This window comes from Pyrus communis, chromosome 8 (assembly GCF_041283825.1).
Source record: "Pyrus communis isolate YQ-2024b chromosome 8, ASM4128382v1, whole genome shotgun sequence".
Taxonomy (NCBI): domain Eukaryota; kingdom Viridiplantae; phylum Streptophyta; class Magnoliopsida; order Rosales; family Rosaceae; genus Pyrus; species Pyrus communis.
The window spans coordinates 23,504,874-23,518,747 of record NC_142572.1 but is presented as its reverse complement, the minus strand read 5'-3'; the positions used below and the strand labels follow the sequence as shown (position 1 = coordinate 23,518,747).

The 13,874-nt window shown below is 36.2% G+C and overlaps 1 protein-coding gene and 1 pseudogene across 1 annotated transcript; one reads left to right on the top strand and one right to left on the bottom strand.

Annotated features, from left to right (window-relative positions):
- The first annotated feature begins 704 nt into the window (after window positions 1–704).
- On the top strand, window positions 705–4,971 carry LOC137718320 (uncharacterized). The gene is made up of 2 exons (XM_068457844.2): window positions 705–1,741; window positions 3,977–4,971. The coding sequence occupies exons 1-2, from the start codon at window positions 1,124–1,126 to the stop codon at window positions 4,733–4,735; spliced, it is 1,377 nt and encodes a 458-aa protein (XP_068313945.2). The 5' UTR covers window positions 705–1,123; the 3' UTR covers window positions 4,736–4,971.
- A 1,907-nt stretch (window positions 4,972–6,878) lies between these two features.
- On the bottom strand, window positions 6,879–13,596 carry LOC137718016 (uncharacterized; annotated as a pseudogene).
- Between the last annotated feature and the right edge of the window lie 278 nt (window positions 13,597–13,874).

Here is a 13,874-nt window from a genome sequence, read left to right as displayed (position 1 = left end):
CTGAAACTACGACCGTCGTCGTTGCAATTTGCATGCACAACCCAACCCCGTCCTCGCCTCACTTCCAAGTTACAGCACCCAAAATTTCATTTTCTTGGGCTAATGAGCCGTAGAGGCCCAACTTTAAAATGTTGAACATGTTACCGTTTTATTCTTGTTTTTTCCCCCTTAATTCTATTTTCCTTTAATTATATTTGCAAGGGAAAATATATTTATGGGAACCGAAAAAGAAAAGAGTTGAGAGGGACAAAAAATAATTAAAAAAATAATGCAAAGCTTCCCTATCTATTTTTCACACTTATCACTTGACACGTCTATACAATTAACAAATTAGACAACAGATTCGTTTGGAAGTACTTTTAAAACGACTGAAAGTATTTTTAGTAAAAATATTATTGAGTTCCAAAAGCATTAGAAGTGCTTCCAACAAGAAGCAACGGTTATGTGTTTTGTGTATGATGCACTTTAAGTGTCTTTTCATAATTCACTTGTAATTTTACTAAAAATTAGTTTCAAAAATATTTTTTAACAAAAACACTTTTAATTATTAAAAATACAATTCCAAACAAACCCTACATAATTTATACTTTGCCCTTGGCCTTTTCCTATGGAAGCCGGAAAAGTCGAAGATAGACAAGCACAGGCAAGTCCAGAGCCCAAGAAGATACAAAAGGATGTAGCTAGTTTACCAACCAAACAATAGACACCGAGTCAAACCCAAGAAAATTAAAAACCAGACCCAGACAGCTGGATCAAGTAAGGCAACAAGAGCCCGTAGGCTCCCGAAACGGAAAATTTCCTCTGCCCCTAAAATATCACGTCATTATATCATGATCCTCCTTTAAACCTAATTTTAAGAATCTCATATCGTCCCCTCACACCAAAAGGCTTTGCCATCTTCCTTCCTTCTCCACAGTCGATCCCATCCAACACCCAAAAGCGAAACAAAGTTGGAAGCGGAAACCGAAAAATATGGGAATAACATCAAAGTGGTGTGATTAAAGTGTTGAGGTGAAGAGGGAGGAGTAAACGCAAAGTCACCCCCTAATTTCTCAAGCCACTTATTGCCACGGGATCCAATCCAGCACCATCATCATCGTCAACATATATCTAATCAGATGACATGGTAAAGTGGAGAACCCTCCTCCCTGAAAATAGGATGACCGTCTATCTCTCCAGATGGTTTTCCGATCTCGATTGGCGCCGGCTGCTCTTACTCATCCCTCCCCTATCTCTCATACTCTTCCTCTCACTCTCCTCCTTCTCTTCTTCCTCTTCTTTTTTCTCTCCCACCAACATCCCTTTTGCTCCCATCCGATCCATCTTTCGCGGCGGCCGCGCCTTCCAGTTCCAGGTGCCGTCCAACAACTTCAATTCAACGCCAATTGCTTCGCCTACTTCACCTACAGGGACTCCAAACCAAAATCAAAATCGGACCGAGTTGTTGATCAAGAAGAAGAAGGAGGATGAATTGGGTCGCTCCAGAATCGCCATCTGCTTGGTAGGTGGGGCCCGGAGGTTCGAGCTCACGGGGCCGTCCATCCTCAATAAGATTCTCAACAAATATTCCAATTCCGATCTTTTCTTGCACAGTCCTGTGGACCCCAACGCCTTCAAGTTCTCGCTCCTCAAATCGGCGCCAAGGATCGCCGCCGTCAAAATCTTCCACCCCAAACCAATGCCCGAGACTGAGTTCCAGCTCCGAGTCCTAACCGCCCAGAACTCGCCCAATGGCATCCAGGTTCCTCTTTCTTTCTCAATTCTTCCTCTTTCTTTTTTTTTTTTTTTCTTTTTTTTTTTTTTTTTTTTTTCGTAATTTCTCTCTTGAAACAGAAATAACATAAACTATTAACTCTATTTCTGTTTTGGGATATTATAGTATAGTCACACAGAACTAATTGATTTTGGCTGGACCAGAAAGAAAGAAGATTAGGGATCGTGACTAATCGTGGTATATAACGTGTTTACAACAATTACTTCTAGTTGCCGTTTCAGTCGTGTACTCTAAGAGGATGTTTGTTTGCCCTCACTAACTCAGACTGGACTGGACTGAACTAACTATTAGTCCAATATTGTGTTTGTTCCATGTTGGGACTAACATTAATGAGACTAAAGGGGACTAATATGGACAAAATCCTTCACTAAGAGGTCTTAGTGAGACCCCCCAATAACCATGGGACTAGCTAAAACTATCCTTTATTTCTCGTCCTTGTCATGCTCAACGACCACTCCCGACAGACTTCTCGTCATCGCCTGTCACCTAGATCAATCATTAACTTCCCGACTCTCTTTCAGATCCATTTTACAACCAACTTTCATGTAAAATATACCAAATTGAAGCTGGGAGTGACAAGATTACGATTTTACTTGAATCGATGCCAAAATGTGGTCGAATGTGGCCGGAAAATGGCCTGGAAGTCTCGGCCTGTTTGGGCTTCTTCAAATCCATGACAAATTCGAGGATGCAAAGCTAAGATCTCGGTCCAGGGATAGTGATGAATTTTTTGACGGTGCTAACTTCATCCAATTTAATGAGGGTTGGCCAAAAAATACATCGGGAAACCTGCAACTCGTCGGGAAAATTGGAGACGTGAGGTTCCGTTCGAACAACGCATAGCTAGAGAGGGAGGAAGGACAGAGAAATAGAGACTGGAATCAATAAGGAGTTTGACCAGAAATGAGAAAGAGACATGAATTGAGAGGTCTGAGAGGAAAAAAAGAGGGAAAGGGTGGGACGATGAGAGAAGAGGAAAAGAGTGGAACGGAAATGGTAGGAAAAGATGAAGAAAAAGATAAGATTATAATAAAATATTAATAATTTATATATTAAATAAAATAATATTAGAATTTGTTATTATTTATCTTCTTAGTCCAATACTGCACCAAACGCTTCACTAAGTTAGTCCAGTTTAGTCTAGTCTAAGCCAGTCCAGCTTAGTCCTTGAAGCTAATCCAGTCCGAGATAGTCCGGCGCAACAAACGCCCTCTAACCTCCTAGACGGAGCTACACGTAGGACAAGGAGGAGAAAGTATAAAGAATGCACTCACATGCCATAGAATTTATGTAAATTTATTATACTTAGGCCAGCTGAACAACCAATTGTTGAATAATCATAATAATTTAAATAAAGAGGAAACTTGATATATAAGTTTAATTTTTAAAAGCAATAGTAGAAATAGTTCAATTTATTAAAATAAATTTAATTTATTAAATTTAATTATTTTGTTATCAATAATTAATGATAAGATTTCTTATAAAAATTAATTTTTTTCTTGATTATTTATTTTTTCGTTATTTTATGTTCTTACTTATATGAAAGATTTATTTTTTATTTTTTATAATCAACTATTATAGATTTTATTTTTTATTTTTATAATCAATTTATATCAATTTTTCTTTTTTTTTTTGGTTATTTTTTGTTCTTACTATTATGACAGGCTTTTTTTCTTTTTTTTTATAATCAACATGTCACATATTAATGTATCTTACTTGTAGGTATATTATATTTTTTTTAATCTTTAGTTAGGTTTCATATCTCATTTATAGGTATAATATACATTCATATATTTGTTACTTGAGTTCAGATAAAATGTTTTGCATATAGATTTATGTTAGCGTATTAATTTTTTTGTTATAAGATGTTAATTAGATTTTTCGGAGTTGAAAAATGCAGTATTAATTGATTTTTAATATTTAAAAATATATAAAATGATTATAAAAAAATTAAAATATATAATTAGATAACTAAACCCACTTCTAAAAATTATGTATGTTTTTGGATCTGGATCTAAAGCCCCTTAAATAAATTGTAGCAGCAAGGAAAGGTGTAAGAAGTCATTTTCTCTCTTCCGTTGCTCCCTTTTCTTTTTCTTGTTTGATAGTTGATACATAATATAAAAGTGGAAATTTTAATTCATGAAATTCCAACTTCTAAGTAATTAAATTACATTTATTTTATGAGTCATACATGTGCAGGGTCTGTTGCAATATTTCAACCTGGTGGAAGGCTGCCTAACTATGATCCAAGCTTACCAAAAACAGAACAACTTCACCTACGACTGGATTGTCCGAACCCGAGTTGACGGCTACTGGAACGCCCCCCTCCACCCCAAATACTTCGTGCGCGGTCACTACGTGGTCCCACCAGGCTCCAGCTATGGCGGACTCAACGACCGCTTTGGAGTTGGCGACCTCAACACCTCCACTGTCGCCCTCTCCCGCCTTTCCCTCCTTCCCCAGCTCGACGCAGCCGGACTCCACCAACTCAACTCCGAAACCGCCTTCAAGGCCCAACTCACCACCCAAGGGGTACCTTACGTCACTAAACGACTCCCCTTTTGTATCGTAACAGACCGCCAGTACGAGTTCCCGCCACACCGCTTTGGAGTGCCGGTGGCGTCCTTGTCAAGCCCAGGGCCATTGAGCGGGGCCAAGTGCAGGCCTTGCACGCCTGTGTGCCGAGGGCCGTGCGTGGCGGACGTGATGTTGAGCCTCTACAAAGGATGGAGCTGGACCCACTGGGCCAACGGCACCCTTGAGCTCTGTGATGCCCATAAAGCTTGGGAAAAGAATTGGGAGAGCAAATTTGACCGAGTTGCTGGGAAGAAACTCGCTGCCGAGCGAAAGCGAGTTGCAGGCATGACGACAGATCAATGCATTCATGATTTCAACCAACTGAAGAACCGAACTGCCAACTGGGACGCACCGCCGGCGGAACAGATTTGTAGCCACTGAACATTAACAAATACAGAACGACAATGATAGGAGAAACAAATATAGTGGGGAAGAGAGTGTTTTTGGATCCGTACATTCTCTTGATTTTGTTTTCTTTTCTTTTTTTTTAACAAGAAACATTCTCTTGATTTAATCATATGTAGTGATATTTTAACAGAACACTCGGGCTTTCCAGCTCAAACTATACTACTTTTTGTCTATAACAACAAAGTATGGATGGAATAGTCTTTTCAGAAGTCATTTAAGCAATCAAATTATTCAATATTCAAACATCTACTTAAGTAAGTGCCTATTTATATATGAGATACGATCAAAGGATAAATATTTTTACAAACAATTTTACACTTCTTTGTAGCCTTTAAATTTTATAACATTCAACGGTCTAGATAAAAAGTGATGTGGAGAGTTTTAAACGTTAAATGACTTGGATGATGATGTGGATTATAATTAATAAAGAAAACAGTAATCTAAATTAAAAATAAATATCTAGTAGGATAAAATTGAAAAAACAAATAATCAAACTTTGAACCCATAGTAAAAAATAAAAAAAAATAAGAAAACAGATACATGAAAATAATTGTAACCTCCATCTTCCTCTTTGTTGATGAGGTTTGCAATGCTTTCGATGAAATCTTTTCTTTCATTCTATAAAAAATGAACCTTAGTAAATAACAAAAAAAGCATGATTTAACAAAAACCGTGATACCAGGCATAGGATTAATCCCAGCATAAACGAAACTACTACAATGAAAAAAATTGAAAGCACACACGAATGAAATCAAAAGAGATAGTTGTTTGTTTGATTCGAAAAACTAAAAAAAAATGTTGAAAACTCATCAAAGACCTAAATTGACAAAACTAAAAAGATTTTGCAAAACCTAATTTAATCACTCTACATTCATGAACAATAATATAGGGTTTACGGTTTTGTTTTGCTTACCTAATGAACATCAATATCGGGTTTAGGGTTTTGTTTTTCTTACAATAATATAGGATTTATGGTCTGGTGGTCTTCCTCTTCATTTGTAAGTGAGAGATTTTAGGTTCGATTCTCGCCAAAGGTGAGTTTGAACTACATTATTGCTAGCTCGTTGTGAGACTAAGCCCATCCACTCCCCCTTAGCGTAGATAATATCGTTTGTTAAAAAATAAAAATAAAATAATAATCATTGTAGAAAGCATCAAAATTTCATATCAATCCCATGAAAGTTGCATACCTCATTGTCAAAGAGGGAGATGGAGGTTACAATACTTTGAATCAATACCTCCTTTCTATTTTGCACGCTTACAGCTAAGGTTTCTTTATTTTTAATTGTATTTTTTATTACTTTCATATTTTATGCTTTTTCAGTTTTATTTTTATCTTTAATATAAGTTAAAGTCTACGTAAGCATTCATGCCATTTAATGCATGAATAAAGACCTTTGAATGTTTTGTAATCCAAAGGTTTATACAAATATTTGTCCCTATATATATATATATAGTTTTAGGTAATATTTGGATGGAATAGGTAGTCTTTGAAAAAGAGAAATAAGGATAAATGTAACAAATTTTTTTTTTTTTGAACTAACGACGTTTAAAATAAGGAATAATATAACATTCAAAAATATAAAAATAAAAAATGTTTTTTTTTTTCCTACTGGCCAATCATGAGAATATTAGTAAAATAATAACTAATAAAAATTATTATCTAATATATATATATATGTATATATATATATATATATATAGTATATGAGAAAGCACAATATTAAAGGGTAATGTTACTAAATTTTGTAAATTAAATGATATAGAAGTTGATGATTGAATTATTAAGTGTTGATTAACGTGTTTATCTTTTATTAGCGACACATTATTTAGTTTACAAATTTAGTCAACCTAACATTATTCAATATTGAAAAGAAAAAAAAAAGTGAAAAGAAAAAAAATTTAGTGGGGTAATAAATGTCATTAAAAAAAATATTAAAAATAAAAATGTGAAAAGTAGTTGGGTAATAAATGCCAGCAAAATAGGGTCAACTTAAGCTTAAAAAAAAATTATATATATATATAAACGAACTCAAGTAAAAACATAGTTGTCGTCTTCATCTCCTTTGATTGTTTTCATGGTCTGCAACTGAAAAATTACAAATTTCAGCAACTTAAAAAATAAAAAGGGATGCCTAGTCGACGCCTCAGGCGCACCCGGCGAAGCCTAGGTCAGTATTTGGTCGATACTCACAAAACAAATGCAAAAATGTTGCCACCCCGCATCCAAGGCTGACTAGGAGTGCCCAGAGACGAGTTTTTTAAAACACTGATGAATACAGAGTGTTGGGAATTTACGAGGACGAACAGGTTCTCTTCAACCATGGCCTTTCAAGACTCCCAATATGCCTTGTATAAGAAGGCAGGGATGCCATAAAGGCGATGGACCTGTTCCATATAACCTCCTTTCCGACTTTACTCAACGAGAACAATAATCAAAGACTTAAAGATTGAAAATTGCTTTTCAACCAGTCCAAAACTGAGAGCATTAGGACCTTGACCTACCTACCTACCTACCTTATCATTAGATTTTTTTGAATATTAGGATTTCTCTTCTTGGGTTATGTATTTGCTTGCTTGCGAGCAAACCGTTGCAAAGTTGCTGATAACTCCACTTGTTCAGTTGTTTTCAGCTTCTTTCTAGCCATTTGTTCTTCCTCGTTCATCTGTTGCTCCAAGAAAGGCCTCTTGGCATTTGCAATCATCTCCTTCTTCTTCGTCGCCCTCTTGCCCAGCTTATTCCTCCCCTTCGTTTTCTTCTTCGAGACACTACCCTTGGCAGCTTCAACTGCAGCTTCAATGTTAGACTCTTTCTCTTGCTTTGTTGGTATCCGTTTCTTCCTCTCAGGCATCACTGTGCCAATGGCTGTGGGGTCCAATATAATTGTGTCAGCCGGGAGCCTAACCAATAGAGACAGCACTCGCCTCTCGCTTCTCTGTTCACGGTTTTCAAATGGATTTGCCACCCACGAATCAAAGTTGGGTTCTCCAGAACCAGGAATCATAATACTCGACCACCCCATGGAGTGCCCTATGCCCAGAACATCTTCATAGGGTCGAAACAACACCTTTCCTATTGGGTAACCTTTAACCATTTTATGAGTCATATATGTCTTTTCCTCAAAGCTCTGAGTCCGAGACAAATCTTTCGGGACTACTGCACGTGAACCATCTGCATAAGCAAGAAGACCCTTCTGACTGAAGGTCAAAGTGTTTGTATGGCCAGGTAAAGTTTAGAGCGGCTCATCCTGAAGTTTCTCAACTCCCAGAGCTTAATTTTATTCTCTTTACCAGCTGTGGCCATTATTAGGGTGGAACGCCATTGCCGAGGTGGAGCCCCTGTGACACAGCAGCTTCAGAAGAGGAACAGAAGTTGTAGGCTTCCACATGGAAACTGTACCGAGAGAATGACCCAAAGCAACAAACCCATTGTAGGGGTTCACCTGCATCACATTAGTGCAGCCTAACCCAGTCCTGTAACTACCTGCCATCACACCGTTTGTCATACCCTGATAATGAAGCTGCCCAAGATTGTTTATTGATGCCAACAGGTAGTGCTTGTCCAAAAACTGAAGCCTAGAAACTGCACCATGTTCCTACATGGACAAGAAATACATATAACCTTTTAGAAATTCTGATGGAGCTGTGCTATAAACATGTGTTTCTAGTCTCCCATGTCTGGTCTGTCGAAAAAATGATATCCAGAGTAAGCATCTCTATATAAATAACAGGGAATCAAAGATTTATTGATTGAGGAAAGAAGGAATGCACCAATCTTAAAGTATACCTTTGCTGTTGTCCTATACCATCACCAACCTAAGATTTAACAAACCATATCCCACCTTTTTATGAACTGATCAGTTATCAGATAGTAAAGATATAATTTATTAGAGTCATCAGTAATAAATCTGAAAGACCCAAAATATATAAAGCAGTACGCTAACCTTTAAGCAGTGAATTTCAGTTCCACGATTGTTATAAACATATGATACCTGCCAATAACTAATTTGGTTAGCAGCATAATATGTCAAGTAGCATAATATGATTAAACATAGAGGCCTAGATTAAGTTGAACAGAAGATAAGGACATAACACAATTTGAGATTGTTGCTTATAAAGCCAACTCGTGTTCTTGTAAAACAGTTCACAAGTTCCTGACTCGTCTTCTTTTTTCTTGTAACTTCTAACTTGCAGACGATGAGCTTGAGATAGCTACTTGAGGTGAAATCCGATGTGTATGGACCAAAATCTACGGACAGAGAATAAAAATTCAAGGAAAATGAGAGAAACCAGAACTGTCAATCTAGTAGAATTTAACCCAAGAAAAGGTTAGTTTCAACCGGGTAAGACCATGTCAATTTGACATTTTGAGCTTGAGATAGCTACTTCATGAGTAATTGATTCTTGTTTGAACCTCCATGTCTTCTCAATGCCTTCTGCCTCCAAGCAACCTCCCTCACTTAGCAGAAGCCATTGACAATTGGAGGAGGATTCTCTACCCTCCTAAGGCCATATCCAACCGAGGGCTAGCCAGAGGGCTCGTTTTAGCCCTCTGGCCCTCCAAGATATTAATATTTTAATGAACAGTATAGGGTCATATTTGCTTCCGTCTCCAACCGAAGGCTAAAGGACCAGAGGGCTCGTTTTAACCCTGTTACAAAAAACCGTCTCTAACCGAGGGTCATAGGGCCAAACATAATTTATTATTTAAATTTAAAAACTATAACAACTTAAATTTAAAAACAACAATAACTTAAATTTAAAAACTACAACTTATATTTAAAAATTACAACTAAAATTTAAAAACAACAAATTAAATTTAAAAACTACAAATTAAATTCGAAAACAACATTAACTTAAATTTAAAAACTACAACAACTTAAATTTAATATCCATAATCAACATCATCTTCATCATTTGTCATCGTAGGAGTATAGTCAGAGGTAAACAACTGCCGTCGGCTGATAATTTTTTTTTTCCTATCAAAATAGGCCTTACTCATTGGAGTGTAATTTGAAGTGTTACTTTCCATATTCTTATCATCCATCTCTTCTTGTATTTGTTTGGCCTTTTCTTCATGTCAACACTTCCTTTCTTCCACCTCAAGGGCATTTTGCTCCGTCAATAATCGCAATGAGGCCGCCACTTCATGTTGAGCGGCGTAATCATCATTTGCCTTGTCCTTTTCCTTCAACCTTCGCGCCTTGTTTCGTCCCATAGCCCTAGGTATGGAACCTTCACCCGAAGACGGATTTTCTACCCTTATTTGTTGAATGGTTGGAGATCCATCTTCATCCATATTTGCAACTGAGGATGCAGTTCTGAACACCGGCGTAGGAGCTCTCTGTGGTGGATCTTCAAATAACACCCACCATTTACAAATTTCCCAACAACTGTGAAACTAAAAGGGTTTCAAGCTGCTTTCCATATACAATTCCTCCGCTTGGCGCACCTAGAAAAAAAATTAAAGGAAATTAATTTATGAAATTAAATATAATATAATTAACTATTTAAAATAAATTGTGAAAACACTTACTTTGTCGTAGTAATTAATGCCGCTTTCATGTCTACGTGCGGCTGCTAACAATGCTTGATGCCATTTGTTCAAACTTGGCTGAAGATGTATCTTCCATCTTGAAGAACAACTCTCGTGGTTTCGAATATATTCACTGGAGTGGTACCTTCATAGAACTCTAAGTATTTTTTGGACACACGAGTCCAAACACCGTCATTTGTTTGACAATTCCCCCTCACACTATCTTCCGACACCCATCTATAAGCCTTGCAAAGAGCTTCATCTTCTTTTCGGGTCCAAGCCCTACCTTTCATTGCAGACGAGACCATTTCAAAATTATTAAAAAAATTGAAGGATAGATTTTTGAAAGAGGAAGGAAAATATGAGAATTGAAATGGTGTAGGAATGGTGAAATTTTGTGAGGAATGGTTTAGGTATTTATAGGGAAAAAAAAAAGGCCCAAAAAAATAAAGAAAAAAGTTTGAATCCAACGGTAACTAGCGCCAGCTAGCTGTTGGATTCAAAATTCTTTTTAAGAATTCCTGTTGGTTATAACTGACGGGATTAATCAGTTGTCTGGCCAGCCAGCAGCTAGCCCTTTCAAATTTCGTGGGGCCCTCTCAGATTTCATGAGCCCTCTAGCCTAGCCCTCGGTTGGAGACGGTTTTTAGGCTATTTTCAGCCCTCTAGCAATCTGGACCCTTCAGTTGGAGATGACCTAATATGTCTACCCTTCCATGCCCTCCTATTTGAACGTTCACGGTTAAGCCACGTCAACATCTTATTTGATTTTTTTTATAGAGATAATAAGACAAAAAGCAGTGTGTGAGATGAGAGGATGGAAGGGGATGAGAATAGGAGGGTAGAAAATCCTCCTCCCTGACAATTTGATGACAAAGCATGTATGTTTAATTACATGTACTAAAACCAGCTACACAAACCCACGGAGGACAAATCGTAGCGCCAAATAGTATTGCTTAGGCTAAAATAGGGAAAAAAAATTGCTCACCACCATTAACTTTGGTGCATGCTCACCATCTATTTCTTAGTTTGCTACTTTGGTGGTGAGCAAAAATGCTCCCAATAGCATATATGATGCTTTTAACCTAACAATAAATAGATTTAGTCCCAAGTTGCGAAAAGAAAAAAAAAAAGTTTTCTAACGCATTCAATTAGTTTGGGCTAGTTGCAGTCCAAGACTCCTTGCGAGATCAGCTAACTTCTGAAAATAACTTGCATGACACAGTTATAAGTAGTACGACAACATTTTGTGTCAAGAGTAGAAGAATATGTGCTAATTATTTTTACTTGTCTTTGTATTACCCGCACGGAAGACCACTATGCCGGTGTAGCTATGCCATAAAAGTTGATTTCAACTTCTTAACCCGTTACTTGGCCATGTAGTATTGGGCAACCACGCATGCATTTTATATGTGTTCATTAATTTGTGCCACTTGATATTTGGCTTTGGTCATCTTTTCTGGCATTTGATTATTTGTTTTGGCTCATGTTTTGTTTCCCCAAATAATCCCCTTGAAAAGTTGGACCCTAACTAATTATTAATTATAAGACGGAAGAATGATAATATTGGTGGTAATGGTCTATGCATCATTCTTCTTAACTAATTCGTGCCACTTGATTATTTGTTTTTGCTTATCTTTTAGTCCCCCAATCATGTTCATGTACCTCGAAAACTTGGTCACTAATTATTATATATTGGTAGTCCTGCATATTGTATATTTTGTAAATATATATAATTATACACCATATTCTGATCAACTAACTCAATTCTCAAACAACCTTCTACTATAATTCCAACATACTACTACTTGTGATCATTGATCATCAGTTAATTTTGACGCGCTTGAGCACCGTCAACCATCCTCTCTCCTTAATTATAGTCTCCCAAAAACATATAAAATCAATAATAATTCCCTCCAATTAGTTATGATAAATTGTGCAGTTCTGGACTAATCAGCAAGTTCTTCAAATTTAATTAATTAATTAAGAAATGACAATTAAAAACGTGACAGATATTCCTAGTTGTTATAATAAGTAGAGAATACACCTTTCAACATATCGCAAGCTAGCTCTAATCTTCTCGATCGTGGGATGACTCAATGCCACTGCATATATAGGACCTATATAAAACGGGCTGCAAAATAGAACCCACCACCTTTGCCGTTGTATCATGCTAACTAAATAACTATTGTCCTAGTGGCCTGGAATGGGACAGTTTTACGCACGGAATCTCTTACTTATTTTCGAATTAATGTTGTATCAAATTTAAAAAATCAATGCCCATGAATAATAATTTGAGCTGGCTACGGCTTGAAACGACAATTTCTTCAGCCCCCTTCTGTCCAAGATTGTCGTGTCTGGATTCCCAAGCATATGCATGATGGTTTTACAGCATTTCTGGAATTCCAAAACCAGGGGAGATGCTCCAAATATGATGCCATCTCTACACAAAATTAACACATTCTAGAGAGACGCAAATTTGAAATGTAAAAATCACATTTGGATCTTATTTTGCATTTTGGAGAGATGGATGTTGATTCCACTCCAATGGAGAAAATGCAAAAAAAAAATTATCTCGTTTATGTTTCTCTCTATAACTCACAGGACACACCTTTTATATATATATTTTTTATTTTTTTACAAGAAGCAATAAATTAATATTTTATTAAAACACTACAAACCGATATAGATGTGCCAATTGAATATATTACTTCAGTGACCAAAAAATCGATCTTAAGTAAATAAGTTCAAACAGACAAACTTGAGTAACCACTAAAACAGCTACCACATGTGGATTCCACATGTGGATATTTTATATCAATATATTGAAGAGCTTTTCCGGGTAATTAATAAGAAGTATAAAATGTTTATTTGAAGGATTTTGTTTTTGTATCACCTATTGAAGATATTTTACTGAAAGTATGCGGATGTAATTTAATTGAGAGTAAAAAAAAAAAGGATTTTAACAAAACACTTTCGGTATTGTTCATTTTTAACAAAAAAAATTCACATTTATACATTTTTCTGATACTATTTAATGTACCTTTAAAAATAACTTTTTATTAAAAGAAAAGTTTTTCTTGAAAAAAAAACTAAAAAACATTGGCTATCAAAATTGATTGAACAGTGAAGGGTGGCCAGTGTGTCGAAACCACGTGGTGTGTACCCCATTCCCACATGATTGAGGGATACGTAAACTGCTGACAGCTCAGCCGTATAGCCTGTATTAGGGTTACCTGCCTGCCCGGTCGTTCCAGTCTAATCCAATTAGCAGAGGGGACGCAAAAGGTGCGGTCATAGAGCTCTAAATTTAAGGGGGCCTCTAAAATTTATCACCTAATATTTATATGTAATAATATTTTATATTTAAAATTTCTTTTGTTATGAAATAATATTCTATATTTAAAAATTGATTTTGTTAGCACTTTAGAATTTCATTTTACACTTGTTATAAATGTAATTTTTTTTTTCTTTCTAAATGCAAAAATTTAGAATACAATAAGATATTTTGAGTGTCAATAATACACCATAAAAGACAATATTTTTTTTCAATATTATTATATAATAATGTTACAT